The 15,234-nt window shown below is 40.2% G+C and overlaps 1 protein-coding gene across 1 annotated transcript in view; it reads left to right on the top strand.

Moving 5' to 3' along the window:
- Positions 1–15,234, top strand: part of Acadl (acyl-CoA dehydrogenase long chain) — a 43,996-nt gene that overhangs the window by 10,051 nt on the left and 18,711 nt on the right. The window contains exons 2-5 of the mRNA XM_008846244.3: positions 2,085–2,240; positions 4,711–4,848; positions 8,501–8,665; positions 11,584–11,650. Coding sequence (XP_008844466.1) covers positions 2,085–2,240; positions 4,711–4,848; positions 8,501–8,665; positions 11,584–11,650 — 526 coding nt within the window. The remainder of the gene's footprint in view (positions 1–2,084; positions 2,241–4,710; positions 4,849–8,500; positions 8,666–11,583; positions 11,651–15,234) is intronic.

The following is a 15,234-nucleotide window of genomic DNA, read 5'->3' as shown; positions in this document are numbered from 1 at the left end:
GATCCAGTTTTGCCAGCACCATTTGCTGATCATGCTGTCTTTCCTCCAGTGAATGTTCTTGGCCCCTTTGTGAAATATCAGATGGCTGAAATTGCAATTACTCATATTTGGGTCTTCAGTTTTGTTCCATTGAACTATGGGTCTATTTTTGTGCCAGTACCATGTTGTTTTTATGACTGTAGCTCTGTAATACAGCTTAAAGTCTGGTATTGTAATCCCCCTGGCATTGCTCTTAGTGCTGAGGTTACTTTGGCTATCCGAGGTCTTTTGTGCTTCCATATGAATCTTAGGATGTTTTTTTTTTTCCAATTCTGGGAAAAATGTCATGGGGATTTTGATTGGCATTGCATTGAATCTATAAATGGCTTTTGGTAGGATGGTCATTTTCACAATATTAATTCTTCTAATTCATGATCATGGGAGGTCCTTCCATCTTCTGATGTCTTCCTCAATCTCTCTTTAAAAATTTAAAATTTTCATCGTAGAGGTCTTTAATGTCTTTGGTCAGGTTTATTCAAACATATTCTGTTTCTTTCTTTTTTTTGCAGCTATTGTGAAGGGGAGTGTTTCCATGTGCTCTTTCTCTGATTGTTTATTATTGGTATATATAGAAAGGCTACAGACTTTTGTACTTTAATTTTGTAACCTGCCAATTTACTCAACATGTTAATAATTTCTAGTTTTCTGGTGGAATTTTTGGCATCTCCTAGATATAATATCATGTCATCTGCAAAAAGGGATAATTAGATCTCTTCTTTTCCAATTATTACCCCTTTCCTTATCTTATTGCTCTTGCAAGACTTTCAAGTACTATGTTAAAGAGAAGTGGAAATAGTGGGCAGCCTTGTCTGGTTCCTGATTTCAATGGGAATTCTTCCAGTTTTTCTCCATTTAGAATGATGCTGGCTATGGATTTGTTGTGTATCGTGTTACTTGTGTTGAGGTATGTTCCCTCCAGACCAGTTCTTTCTAGAACTTTTAACACAAATGCATGTTGGCTTTTGTCAAAGGCCTTTTCTCCCCCTATTGAGATGACCATGTGGTTTTTGTCTTTAAGTCCATTTATATGGTTTATTACATTTATTGATTTGCATATATTGAACAATCCCTGCATCTCTGGAATAAAGCCGACTTAATGGTGGTAGATGATCTTTTTGATGTGTCTTTGTAGGCACGTCTTCATCTCTTGTAAGATGTTATTTTACTAGAAGATATGTTCATTAAGGATATGGGTCTATAGTTTTCTTTTTTGGTTGTATCTTGGCTTTGGTATTAGAGTGACGCTGGCTTCATAGAAGGATTTTGGAAGTTCTCCCTCCATTTCTATCTTTTTGAATAAATTAAGTAGTATTGGATATAGATCTTAACACTACTGATGGGAGTGTAACCCAGTACAGCCACTTTGGAAAACAGTGTGAAAGTTTCTTAAAGACAAACAAACACTCTGCTTCTGTGGGCTGCATGGCCCACCAGCCTCTTTCCTGGATGCTGATGCTGTTTTCTTGGCCAGGCACCACCACTGCTTCTTGATCCTTTGCATCCAGAGGGACCCAGTTTCTTCTTGAGGTCCCTGGGAGCCCTCTGGACCTGGTCCCGCCCTCACCTCCCTCTGCTTCCCTGGGCTGCACAACCCGCCAGCCTGGTTCCTGGACATCAGGGCTGAGGGCTAGACTTCCTGATCCTTTGCATCCAGATCAACCCAACTCCTCTGTGCAGTTCCCAAGAGCCCTTGGGGTCTCTTCCCACCCCCATCTCCCTTTGCTTCTCTGGGTGGCACGGCCACCAGCTGCATGAGACCAGGCTGGCCTCATCTCACAGGGATCTGTCTGTCTCTGCCTTCTGAATTGCTGGGATTAAAGACGGACACTTCCATTCTGGGCTCACTTAATCTTCCTTTTTTTTTTTTTTTTGGTTTTTTTGAGACAGGGTCTCCCGGTAGCCCCAGCTATCCTGGAGCTCACTATGTAGACCAGGCTGGCCTTGAACTCATAGAGATCCGCCTGCCTCTGCCTCCCAAGTGCTGGGACTATAGGCGAGCGCCACCATGCCTGGCCACTTAATCTTCTTAATGTTTGTCCCTTTAGATGTTCTCATTCTGGTGGGGAAATACGACTGGAGACACCTTCTGCTAAGAAATTAACAGATATTGGAATTAGAAGAATCTTTTCTTCAGAGCATGACATTTTCCGGGAAAGCGTAAGAAAGTTTTTTCAAGAAGAAGTGGTTCCTTATCATTCAGAGTAAGTGGTTCACTTTCCTTTAATGTAATATAAGAACCTTTTCCTGGAATGCTGAATGATGTATGTATATAGAAAGTGCTTTTTACTGTTCTTCGCCATAATACTGTTAGGGTGTTATGATTCCTAAGTTACTTCACAGTTTTATAAATTATTTTATTATTACTAATTATTATTATGATTATTATCTATTATTTATTCTTTGGACTTTTTAAGACAGGGTCTCCCTGTAGTCCCAGCTGGCCAACTCACAGAGATCCACCTGCCTCTGCCTGCCAAGCACTGGGATTAAAGGCATGCGCTACCACGCCTGGCTGTAACTTTATTTTTTGAGACTTTGTAGCTCACTTTATTACCCAGGCCCCTCTCAAGTGCTTAAGCTCAAGCATTCTTCCTGCCTTAGCTCCCCAAGTGTCTGCAGCTACAGCTTATGCTACCACATTTGGCCCTTTTAAAATGTATCATTCAGTAGTGAAAAGCTTGGAAAATCTGCAACTTAGCTTAAGAATGGTATTTTTTAAAAGATATTTTATTTATTATTTTACTTCTATGTGTGTGAGTGCATTGCCTGCATGTATGTGAGTGCACCCATGTCATGCAGTGCCGCAGAGGTCAGAAGAGGGCTTCAGATTCCCCTGGAACTGGAGTTAAGGAAGGTTCATAGCTGCCATGTGGGTGCTGGGAATCAAACGCAGGTCCTCTGCAAGAGTAGTCAGTGCTTTTAACCGCTGAGCCATCTCTCAGAATGGTATTTTTTTAAAAACTGTGATTAGGGAGCTGGAGAGATGGCTCAGTAGTTAAGAGCACTGGCAGAGGATCTTGCAGAGGATCCAGGTTTGATTCCCAGCATCCACATGGCGGCTAACAACCATCTGTATATCTGGTTCCAGGGGTATCCAAAGTCATCTTCCAAACTCTGTGGACGTTGCCTGACCAGGGTGCATTTACATACATACAGGCAATACACTCATACACATAAAATAAAAATGAATTGAATGAATAAAAAAATTTTAAACTGTGATTAAATGACAAAAAATTATTGGTTCTTTTCTTGCGTTATGAATGAATTAAAATATATAAATGTTAAAAAGGCCAGTATAGTGCAAATCCTTGGTGGTGATACGCCACCTCTAAGTATTTTTACTACTTCTACTTAAAAAAAAAACAACTTTTTTTAGCCTGGCATAGTCTGGCATGCCTTTAATCCCAGCACTTTGGAGGCAGAAGCATGTGGATCTCTGAGTTTAAGGCCAGCCTGGTTTATATAGTGAGTTCAGACCAGCCGGGACTACAGGGAGACCCTGTCTCAAAAAGACCCCCCCCCCAAAATTTATTTATTTATTTATTTTATGTGCATGAGTGTTTTGCCTGCATGTATATAAGATCACCTGTGTCACACAATGCCTGCAAATGTCAGAAGAAGGCATTGGCTCCCCAGAACTTGGGTTATTGTTAGCCACCATGTATGTGGTGGGAACCGAACCTAGGTCCTCTGTAAGAGCAGCTAGTGCTCTTAACCACTGATATTTTTTGATTAATTTTACTTTATTGGGCAAAACATTCATTTGTATTAAAATGGGATTGTGCTATATGTTTAATATTCACTAGTTGTGTGTATTACATTGCAGATTTTTTTTGCTTTTTCTAAAATTTTATTTTTATTATTTTTTATTTTTTTATTTTATTTTATTTTTGTCTTTTTTGAGACAGGGTCTCCCTGTAGCCCCAGCTATCCTAGATTCGCTATGGAGACCTGGCCGGCCTTGTACTCACAGAGATCCGCCTGCTTCTCCCTCAGGAGTGCTGGGATTAAAGGCATGCGCCACCAGGTCTGGCACTTAAAATTCTTTTAAAGTACATTTTTAGTGTTTCCAACTCTCTGTTTCCTTGTCACAATGTTCTCATTTTTAAAGAAGAGGAGCTGGGTCTCAAGAGTAGAGGGTGCTTGAGGCCCTGCTGTGTTTGAAGTTCAGGGCTCCATTTCCAGAATGAGTTGGGTTGGAGGGGAAGGATCTAGCTGCAAGAAGATTCTTGTTTCCTGTTGTTTTGATCAAAATGATAGAAATGTAATGAACTTGCTTGCTCTTGTCAGGTTTGAGGCTCTTTCTGAAAGTCCAGCATTTTGAGGAAATAAGTAGAAACATTTTACAAGTCGGGTTAGTGAAATTCCCATGACTATATGACAAAACTAATCTTGTACCCTAACAGCACCAACTCCTGTAACGTCTACCCATGAACATGAGCAGGTATAAACTTTAGTTCCAGTAACTAGACTGGACAGGCACAAGATGGCAAAGGCGAGAAAGAAAAGGGAGATATGACAGAGTCAGACATAGATTGAGAGGTGTGTGGCCACTGTCACCAGGTGCCTTAAATCAAGGCTGCATTTCGGCACAAAATTGTAAGTTCTTAGTGTGACCACTTAAATCATTTTCAAGAGCTTGTCTGACTTTGAAATGCTTGTTCTTTGCAGATGGGAGAAAGCTGGCGAAGTGAGTAGAGAGCTCTGGGAAAAAGCTGGCAAGCAAGGCCTGCTGGGGGTCAATATTGCTGAGAAGCATGGTGGGATTGGTGGAGACTTGTTCTCAACAGCAGTCACTTGGGAAGAGCAGTAAGTATGCAGACCTTTGAGGTTGAGTCCTGTTTTGTAAGTTCATCTTTCTGAACTGATAATAAAACTATTCTTGGAAAATTCAGTATAAAATCTAAAAGATCATACCACTTGTGTGTGTAGTTTTGGATGTGGGAAGATAATTCTTTTTTGGTGTTACTTTTATGGTTTAATCAGCACATAATGTGTCAGATTCCATTATGACATTCAAGCAAACTGTTTTTGTGATTCTCCTTCCTCCTCATCTTCCTCTCCTTGCTACTATGTTCCCCACTGCCCCCCCCCCACTCTTTCCTCTTTCATGACCCATGTGTACCTTGGCCACTCCCCATCTTTCCTCATCACCTGATATTATTATTTATTGGTCTCCAGTCTAGATTTTTAGACTTTACCCATACTTATACCTGTTTACATATATACATGCATACATTATAGGTTATGGTCCACATATGAGGGAGCACATGTGGTTTTCTCTTTCATAATTTGAGTCACCTTACTTCATATTATACTTTCCAGATCCATCCATTTTCCTGCAAATTTCAAGATTTCAAATTTTCTTCACAGCTAAGTAATATCCCATTGTGTGTATGTTACCACATTTTCTTTTTAAAAAAATATTTTATTTATTGTTTTTATTTTATGTGTATGAGTGTATTTCCTGTATGTGTGTAAGTGCACCCGTGTTGCGCAATATCGCAGAGGCCAGAAGAGGACATCGTATTCCCCTGGAACTGGAGTTGAGAGTGGTTCTTAGCCGCCATGTGGGTGTTGGGAATTGAACCCAGGTCTTTTGCAAGAACAACCAGTGTTCTTAACTGATGAGCCATCTCTCCAGCCCCATGTTTCCACATTTTCATTATCCATTCATCTGTTAAAGGACATCTAGCCTGACTCCATTTCCTTGTAATCATGAATATAGCAGCAGTAAACATGGATGTACAAGTGTCTCTATGGTAGAATATGGAGGCTTTGGAGTGTTATAGCTGGGTTATATGAAAGATATATTTCCACTTTTTGAGGTACCTATGCGCTCATTTCCATATGGCTGTATTAATGTTCGGTTCCACCAGCACTGAGTAAGGGTTCCTCTTTCCTCTATCACCTCCAACGTTTGTTGTCAGATTTCTTTTTTCTTTTTTCTTTTTGGGATACATTCTCACTATGTAACCCTGGCTGGCTTGGGACTGGCTGTGCAGATCAGGGGTTTGAACTTACAGAGATCCTTCTGCCTGGCTTCCTGAGTGCTAGAATTCAAAGTATACGCCACCACACCCACCCAGCCTGTTGTCAGGTTTCTTGATGACAGTTTTTCTTATTGGGATATTGTTGAAATAGATGGTATATAAAGTCAAAGAGGCCAGGTGTTGAGGGTGCATGCCTTAATCCTAGCACTCGGGTGGCAGAAGCTGGAGAATTGCTGAGAGTTCAATGTCAGCCTGGTCTGCATACTAAGCTCCAGGCCAGGCATAGCTACTTAGCAATACCCTATCTCAAAAAATGTGGTAAAGATAACTTCATTTTTCATTTCTGGTCATTTTCCCCCTTTTCAATAAGAGAACATTGGAATGGAAATATACTTCCATGGAAAGATATATTATAAAAACAAAGATTTCAGCTAAAATGGCAGAAGGTTTTGAAGCAATAGTTCATCAAAAATGAAATGCAGTTAGGCATTAGGTTTTCTTTTTTGGGGTCTTTTTGAGGGGTCTCCCTGTATCCACAGCAGGTCTAGAACTCACCCTGTAGATCAGGTTTGCCTCAGTCTCAGAGAATGAACAAGTAAATTATGGGACATAAATAATGTGGAATTTTTGCATCTATTTAAGAATGTAATTTTTTATGTTTAAGAAACTACAAGGAGCCAGAGAAATCACTCAGCAGTTAAGAGCACTGGTTGCTCTTGCAGAGGACCCAGGTTGATTCCCAGCACCCACATGGTGGCTAATAACCATCTATAACTCTAGTTCCAGGGGATCCGACGCCCTCTTCTGACATCTGTGGGCATTGTACAACATGGGTATACTTACACACATGCAGGCAATACACTCATACACATAAAATAAAAGTAATAAATAAAACATTAGAAAAAAACCCAAACAAAAAACTGCAGAGCTGGACATGGTGATACACACCTTTAATTACAGCACTCTGGAGGTAGAGGCAGGCGGATCTCTGTGAGATGAAAGCCAGCCTTGTCTCTATAGTGAGTTCCAGACCACCTGGGGCTGCAGGCAGATCCTGTTTCAAAAAAACAAAAAAACCACTATGAATTCCCCAAGCCTAAGTGGCACATTTAGGATGCACCTTCTAAACCTAAGACTCACAGAACTTAGAACAAGGAATGAAGAGAACACTAATGCATCTTTAATTCTCATCAATGAAGCTCCCTCATGCAACAGAGGACCAGGTACACAAAAGGCCGCAAATGGCCAAAACATGGAGAATAAGAGTAGGCAGATTGTGGTCCTTGGACAGGTCTCCTATATTGTGATCTACCCTCCCAGGGTTCAGGAACCATTGGAGAAGAGGGTGGGGTGGAAAAATTGTAAGAGCCAGGGAGGAGGTGCATGAACATTTGGAAATAGTCTTAGAGGTGCCTGGGACCCTTCTTCATACAAACCTACAGCAATGGTGGCAGCAGGCATAAGACCCATGCAAACTTAGGCAGTCAGAAACCTAGCTCAGAACTGTGGAAATGAACAGCAAGCCCCAATCTTAGTTGAAGAATTATTGGCAGCTGATTACTGCTGAGTGAAGAAAAGCTGATCTTCTTGAAGGGAGAGACTCTAGATAGGTTGGCTAAACTCCAGTGAATGAACTTGTACTGAGGGACATCTTGTAACACTAACTTTACATAATAGGCCTTTATACAAATGACATAATGTATGAACTTCAGTGGGGGGGCTATAAGAGGATGCCAAAGGGGGAAGGGTATAAAGATGATTTTATGATTGAAATACACAAAAATTCAATTAAAAAAAATTTTTTAATCAGCAGGAAAACCCTACAAAAATAGGATTTTGTTATGTCATAATTTAAATATTTTATTTTTATTTTATGTGTATGAGTATATTGCCTACATGTATGTAAGTGCAGCCATGTTGTGCCATGCCCATGGAGTTCAGAAGAAGGTGTTTGATCCCCTGGAACTGGAGTTATGGAGGATTCTTAGCCTCCATGTGAATGCTGGTAACCGAACCCAGGTCCTCTGTAAGAACAGCCAGTACTTTTAACTCCTGAGCCATCTCTCCAGACTCATGTCATAATTTAATTTAAGAAGAAAAGAATAAAGTACAAAATTCATAAAGTGACGGCAGTTACATTGCAATATATCCAAAGGTTGTTTGCCAAAATAAAAATAGTTGCTCTGTTAGAGAAGTACAATTATAGGTGGTCAGTATTTTATTTTGTAATTCATTAAATAAATGCTTATTAAGCTGCTAAAGCACTGTTATTATTATGTTAGAGCCAGCAATTATAGGTTAGTAAAAAGAGAAAACATTCAGGAAGGTCATGGATGTATGAGAAGGCAGGCTATTCCCACACATCGTACAATGAGATCCTTAATACATTATTGTTGCTTTAGCTATTTTAATTGAAAACTAAAACTGAAAACAACATAATAACTTTGTGCTTTTCTTTTCCTTCTAAGAGCATACACAAATTGCACAGGACCTGGTTTCAGTCTTCATTCCGATATTGTCATGCCCTATATTGCAAATTATGGTACAAAGGAACAGATAGACTACTTCATTCCCCAAATGACTGCAGGCAAGTGGATTGGTGCCATAGCAATGACGGAGCCTGGGGCTGGAAGGTAAGTCAGCCTTCAGTTGGTTTTGAATTCTTGGAAGCAGTTCCTAACAAAACCATTTCTTCATTTTATGGATTTATATGACTCAAGATTAAAAAAATACTGAAAAACACCAGGTGTGACGGTGCACACTTTTAATCCCAGCACTGGGAGGCAGAGGCAACCAGATCTCTGTGAGTTTGAGGCCAGCCTGGTCTACAGAGTTCCAGACCAACTGGGGCTACAGGGAGACCCTATCTCAAAAAGACCAAAAAAAAAAAAAGAAATTGGAAAAAAATATTTCATCCATACTGAACATGTACACATTCTTTCTGTCACTGTTCCTTTAAAAGTATAGTATAGCAACTATTTACATAGCATTTAAACTCCAGTAGGAAAGCAAGAAATTTTTTTTTGGTCTTTTTTTTGAGACAGGGTCTCCCTGTAGCACCAGCTGTCCTGGAACTCACTATGTAGACCAGGCTGGCCTCAGACTCACAAAGATCCGCTTGCCTCTGCTTCCCAAGTGCTGATTTTTATATATAAATAATGGTAAAGCAGTTGCAATGTATGGTGGTATACAAACACAATGGTAGGGTATGAATCTTCAGCATGATGAATTTTATTTTTTTATCTTTTTTTTGGGGGGGGGTCTTTTTGAGACAGGGTCTCTCTGTAGTCCCAGCTGACCTGGAACTTGCTATGTAGACCAGGCTGGCCTTAAAGACATCTACCTGCCTCTGCCTCCCAAGTGCTGGACTTAAAGGTATGCGCCACTGCACCTGGCTAGCAAGATGAATTTTAAAAGTGGGATGGGCTTCATATGGAAGCATTGAAAACACTGTTAAAAATATGTATTTGGAACTCTGGAGATAGACTGGTGAGGCAGCATTATAAGAATACACAAATAGGAGAAACATTAAACTGGGTATGATGGTACATACCTCTAATCTCAGCACTAGGGAGGCAGACGCAAGAAGATCTCTGTGAGATAGAGGCCAGCCTGGTCTGCAAAATGAGTTCCATCCATGCCAGCTGGGGCTACAGGGAGACCTTGGTGGGGAGGAAGAGACACAGAGAGAGACAGAGACAGAGAACATTGTGAATAAAGAATGTCCAAATGGTAAATTACGGTGAGAAATAAGGATAGATGCATGAGAGGGAAAGAATAGAGAACATGTCTTCTGTCAGAGATGGATTGGCCACTGTGTTCTCATTTAGCTTTGGCCTCTACAGAATGGTTGCCATTGCTGGGCCAGTGAGATGGCTAAGTGGGTAAAGGTGCTTGCTTTGAAAGCCTGGTGATCTGAGTTTGATCCTTGGAATCTATCGGTGGAAAGGGAGAACCAACTCTGAATAACTATGTTTTCTGACCTCCACATACATGTGCTGTAGCATGCACATTTATGCATACCTCAATAACAGTAATTATATATATATATATTTGGTCTTTTTGAGACAGGGTCTCCCTGTAGCCCCAGCTGTCCTAGAACTCACTATGTAGACCAGGCTGGCTTTGAACTCACAGAGATCCGCCTGCCTCTGCCTCCTTAGTGCTGGGATTAAAGGCGTGTGCCACCATGCCCGGCAGTAATAATATTTTAAAAACATTTTATTTATTTTTATTTTATGTGTATGAGTATATTGCCTGCATGTGTGTAAGTGCACCTGTGTCATGTGAGGAGGTCAGAAGAGAGCATTGGATCCCCCTGGAACTGGAGGTGCGGATGGTTGTTAGTTACCATGTAGGTGCTGGGAATCGAATCTGTGTCCTCTGCAAGAGCAGCCAGTGCTCTTAACTGCTGAGTCATCTCTCCAGCCCCCCAGAAAGTAGTTTTTTATGTAGTACTTTTATTGTTTCTTTGAGAATTTTATACATGGATACAGTGTAGAAGGAGATTTTTTTAAAGGCCATGGAATAAAAAATACAAAAGTATAGTAAAACAAAAATTAATAAATTGAAAAATAAATTTTCTCCCTTGAATACTTTTTAAAAATATTTTTATTAGTAATATTTGTTGATAGCTAGAAAAATATGCTCCTTTTAGAACATATTTGTTAGGAGAAAGGCAGTTTAGAAATATTCTTGTAGTGCCTATAGTTTTGATGAAGAGATAGTAGAAGGAACCAGTGTAAATAAAGGCAGGTGAGTGCATGGTGACACATAATTTTGGGGATTATAGCAAGCCTTGACATGTCAGCAGAGTCTAGTTTGGGGTTCTTGAATGTAGTTGGGTGTCTGAATTCTGTAGTCTGTCTAGTTCATCTATTTTTTTTTTCATCTAATCTTTTTAAAAATATTTTTATTTATTTATTTATTTTTTGTCTTTTTGAGACAGGGTCTCCCTGTAGCCCCAGCTGTCCTGGAACTCACTATGTAGACCAGGCTGGCCTTGAACTCACAGAGATCCATATGTGTATGAGTGTATTGCTTGCATGTATGTAAGTACACCTGTATCATGCAGTGACAACGGAGGTCAGAAGAGGGTGTTGGATTCCCTTGGAACTGGAATTATGGACAGTTGTTAGTCTCCATGTGGGTGCTGGGAATTGAACCTGGGTCTTCTGCAAGAGCAGCCAGTGTTCTTAACCACTTAGCCATCTCACTAGCCCAAGTTTATCTAATCTTTATATATTCATTTATGTAAGATCTTATAATATATTAGATGTAGCTTTTAGTGCAGTTGTGTAAATATTACTAATACTGGGAATTTTGTTTGTTTGGTCTTTTGAGATAGGGTCTCATTGTGTAGCACTGTCTAGCCTAAAACTCACTATGTAGACCAGGTTGGCCTTACAGAGATCTGTCTGCCTCTGCGTGTTGGGATTAAAGGTATATATCACCACACCTGTACTAAGGATTTTTAATGCATGTGAATATATATATACCTTTTGTATAATTTGATTTATGCCAATTGATGCCTCTTTGTTTTCCATTACAGTGACTTACAAGGAGTAAGAACAAATGCCAAGAAGTCTGGGAGTGATTGGATTCTCAATGGAAGCAAGGTATGTAAAGAGGAGCTTCTCTGCAGAAGCAGGCTGTGGGTACCAGTGTCTCAAAACTATACATTATTGATAATAACCAATCTAAGAACTTACACAGGAGTTGTTTATTTAAGTGTTTTGGAGATAGTGAGAATTTCATAGCATTTATATGACGGAATCTATGGCTAGCCTCTTCCCTCTTACATGTTCCCTGCTGTGTGCAAATATTTCCTCCTCACAAATATTGCAAATGTGGTTTTAGCTTCCAAATTTCCTTGCCAAGCCAGAAAGGAAAAGATAAGTTTTTTGTTGCCTAAATTTGGGGCAAACAGTGGTTGAGCTTTATATTATGTTGGTGAAAGACTGGGTGAAGGCTGGAGAGGTGGCGTACTTGTTGAAAGTGCTTGCCACACAGGCATGAGCACTGGAGTTGATTACAGCATCCACATAAGCAGGTGGGTCTGGTTCTGTGAACATCTTTAATCCCAGTACTGAAGGAAGCAGAGACAGGAAGATCACAGGGCTTGGTGGCCACTAGCCTACCTGAAAAATGTGAGCCCCAGGTTCTGGAAGCAACATCTTGCCTTAAAGGAGCCCCCTCTTTTGGTGTATATGTGAGCACAGGTGGGCATCCACACACATATGTGCATAACCTCACGCAGATACATACATATGCACAGAATAAATAACTTTTTTTTTTTTTTGGTCTTTTTGAGGCAGGAACTCACTATGTAAACCAGGCTGGCCTTGAACTCACAGAGATCCTCCTGCCTCTGCCTCCCGAGTGCTGGTATTAAAGGCATGTGCCACCACACCCGGCATATAAATAACATTTTTAAAAAGATTGGATGAAAAGCTTTCTAATAAATGTCAAAAAGTTTCAGAAGTAGGTTGGAGAGATGACTTAGCAGTTAAGAGTGCATACTGCCCTTCCAGAGGACCTGAGTTCAGTGCCCAGGAACCACATGATGACTAACTCCAATTCCAGGGAGTCTGACACCCACTTCTGACCTCCAGGGGCATTGTATGACATGGGTACATTTACTTTTTAAAAATTTTTATTTGTTTTATTTATTTTTATTTATGAGTATATCGCCTACATGCAGTACCTGACACCTGGGTACATTTATATACATGCAGGCAAAACACTCATCTACATAAAATAAAAATAAACAAATAAGAACTAAAAAAAATGTTTCAAAAGATTGAAAATACCAGGTAGTAGAATTCAGGAATCTTTCAGTCTTTCTGAGAATCACCCTTCTGAAAGACTTGGAGAACCCTTCAAACAGAGCTCCAAGTGGTTCAAGAGCAAACACATCCCTGAGAATAAAACCATGAGAGAAAGGATGAGATCATCAGTAAATACTTTTTCTTGACTAAATGTTAAGTGAAGGAAAGATGTTCATGTTCAATACTGTTCTAAGGGAGTCTTTTTGAAACATTTCAAAATCTGTTGAAGGAAGAAATTTGTTTGGTTGATGTTTTTGTCTTGGTGCTATGACTTGAGCCTAGGGTTTCTCACATGCTAAGTATTACCACATTCTTTGGTTTTTGTTTATTTTTGTGTTGTTTTCCTTTATATTTTCAAAATCAGTGTTGTGGCACTCATTGTCCAGTTCCTAAAAATCAAATTTTCTAACTTGTGTTGTCAGAGGCTGGTAATAGTTTGTGCTCTGGCATCAGTAATTCCTATACAGAAAAATAGTATCTGGGGACTGGAGAAGATGGTTCAGGGGTTAAGAGCACTGGCTGCTCTTGCAGAGGACCTGGGTTCGATTCTCAGTACCCACATGATGGCTAACAACCATCAGTAACTCCAGTAATCCTGGGAAAACCTGCACTTTCTTCTCGCCTCTGTGGGCACTGCACAACATGGTGCCCTTAGATGCATGCAGGCAATACATTCATACACATAAAAAATAATACATAAAATATTAAAAAAAATAGTATCTGTGACATCAAATAGCTTACATCTTAGAAAATTTTCTTTATTTATAGACTATCACAAATCACTGACAGTCAAATATAGTTTAAGAAACAGTAATCTAGGGACTGGATATACCTCAGTGGTAGAGGACCTGCCTAGTACATGCAGGGCCCTAGTTCTGATTCCTAATACTGTGTAAAGCTGAACAAAACAGTTCATTTATGTCTGGCAGAATGAGAACTTGATGGTGCAGTGGCGATAGCTCAGCCTAGGGGACTGAGAAGAATTTTTAGAAGACATGATGCCTGAACTATTCTGAGTGTAATTAGGATTCACTCTGTTGGAGTTGGGAAAGGGCCTGTGGTAGAAGAAACAGGAGTTTCAAAGACACATAGGTCTGGAAGGCCTTGGATCATGGGGGACAAGTGATTCAGTGGATGAGAGAAGAGGCAGGAGATGTAAGCTGGTACCTGATGGTAAGGAGTTTTATATGCCTGTGATAAGGGTTTAGAATTTATCCTGAAGCCTATTAGCTGTTCAGAGACCTTTGAGTGTAAAGGCAGTGTAATCAACCATTAGAATGGTCTCTCTTGATAGCAGGGTAGATGATAGAGCTGCTGTGACAGCATTATGGAATCATGTACCAGAACTGATGAGTCCTAGACAAGAGGAAATGACAGTAGAAAGAAATGAATAGTAGACCTAAAAAGTATAAAAATGGATTAGAAAGAATCAGTGGTGGAATTGAATGTGAAGGAGGGTTTCAGTGTGATTGATTGCAGCATTGCCATAGGGAAATAGGTCATACCCAGGATGGGATAGAGTGGAGGTGGGAGGGATACCCTCTGCTCCTGAGTCACCTGGTGGAATCCAGGTGGTCCTACATTCCTGTAATCCCTGTATTCCCAGGCTGAGGTGGAAGGATTGTGAGTTTCAGGCCAGCCTGGGCTACATAACAAGTTCGTACTTGTCTCACAAAACTAAAGAAAGTAAGTAAGTAAGAAAGAAAGAAAGAAAGAAAGAAAGAAAGAAAGAAAGAGTCATCCTTGGCTACATAGACAGTTTAAAGCCAGCCTGGATACATGTAACCCTGTTTCAAAAAATAAAGGAAGGAAGAAAGGAAGGAAGGAAGGAAGGAAAGGAAGGGAAAGAAAGAAAGGAGGAAGGAAGGAAGGAAAGAAAGAAAAGAAAGAAGGAAAGAAAGAAAAAGAAAGAAAGAAAAGAGGAAGGAAGGAAGGAAGGGAGGAAGAAAAGCAGGCGTGGGGGGAGACATAGCTACAGATTTGGAGTCATCAGTGTGTAGATGATAACTTAAGCCATGAAAGGGTACAACAACCCAGGAAAGGTGCAGAATGAGGCACCAGTTATTGTTTGCTCTGGATGTATTTTGTTTTCTGAGTCAGCATCATCAGCTAATGTCCCTGTTTAGTTTGTTCTCCCCCTCAACTGTAACACTTTCCTTATTTAGGCCATTTTATTTATTTATTTTTATTTTTTTAACATTTTATTTATTTCCATTTTATGTGTTTGAATGAGTGTATTGCCTGCATGTGTGTGAGTGCACCCATATCATGCAATGCCAGCAGAGGACAGAGGAGAGCATTAGATTCCCCTGGAACTGGAGTTATGGATGGTTGTTTGCTGCCATGTGGGTGCTGGGAATCAAACTTGGGTC

The sequence above is a fragment of the Nannospalax galili genome, unplaced genomic scaffold (assembly GCF_000622305.1).
Source record: "Nannospalax galili isolate Female #2095 unplaced genomic scaffold, S.galili_v1.0 scaffold281, whole genome shotgun sequence".
NCBI lineage: Eukaryota > Metazoa > Chordata > Mammalia > Rodentia > Spalacidae > Nannospalax > Nannospalax galili.
The sequence above is the reverse complement of the archived record's forward strand: the minus strand, read 5'-3'. Positions and strand labels throughout refer to the sequence as shown.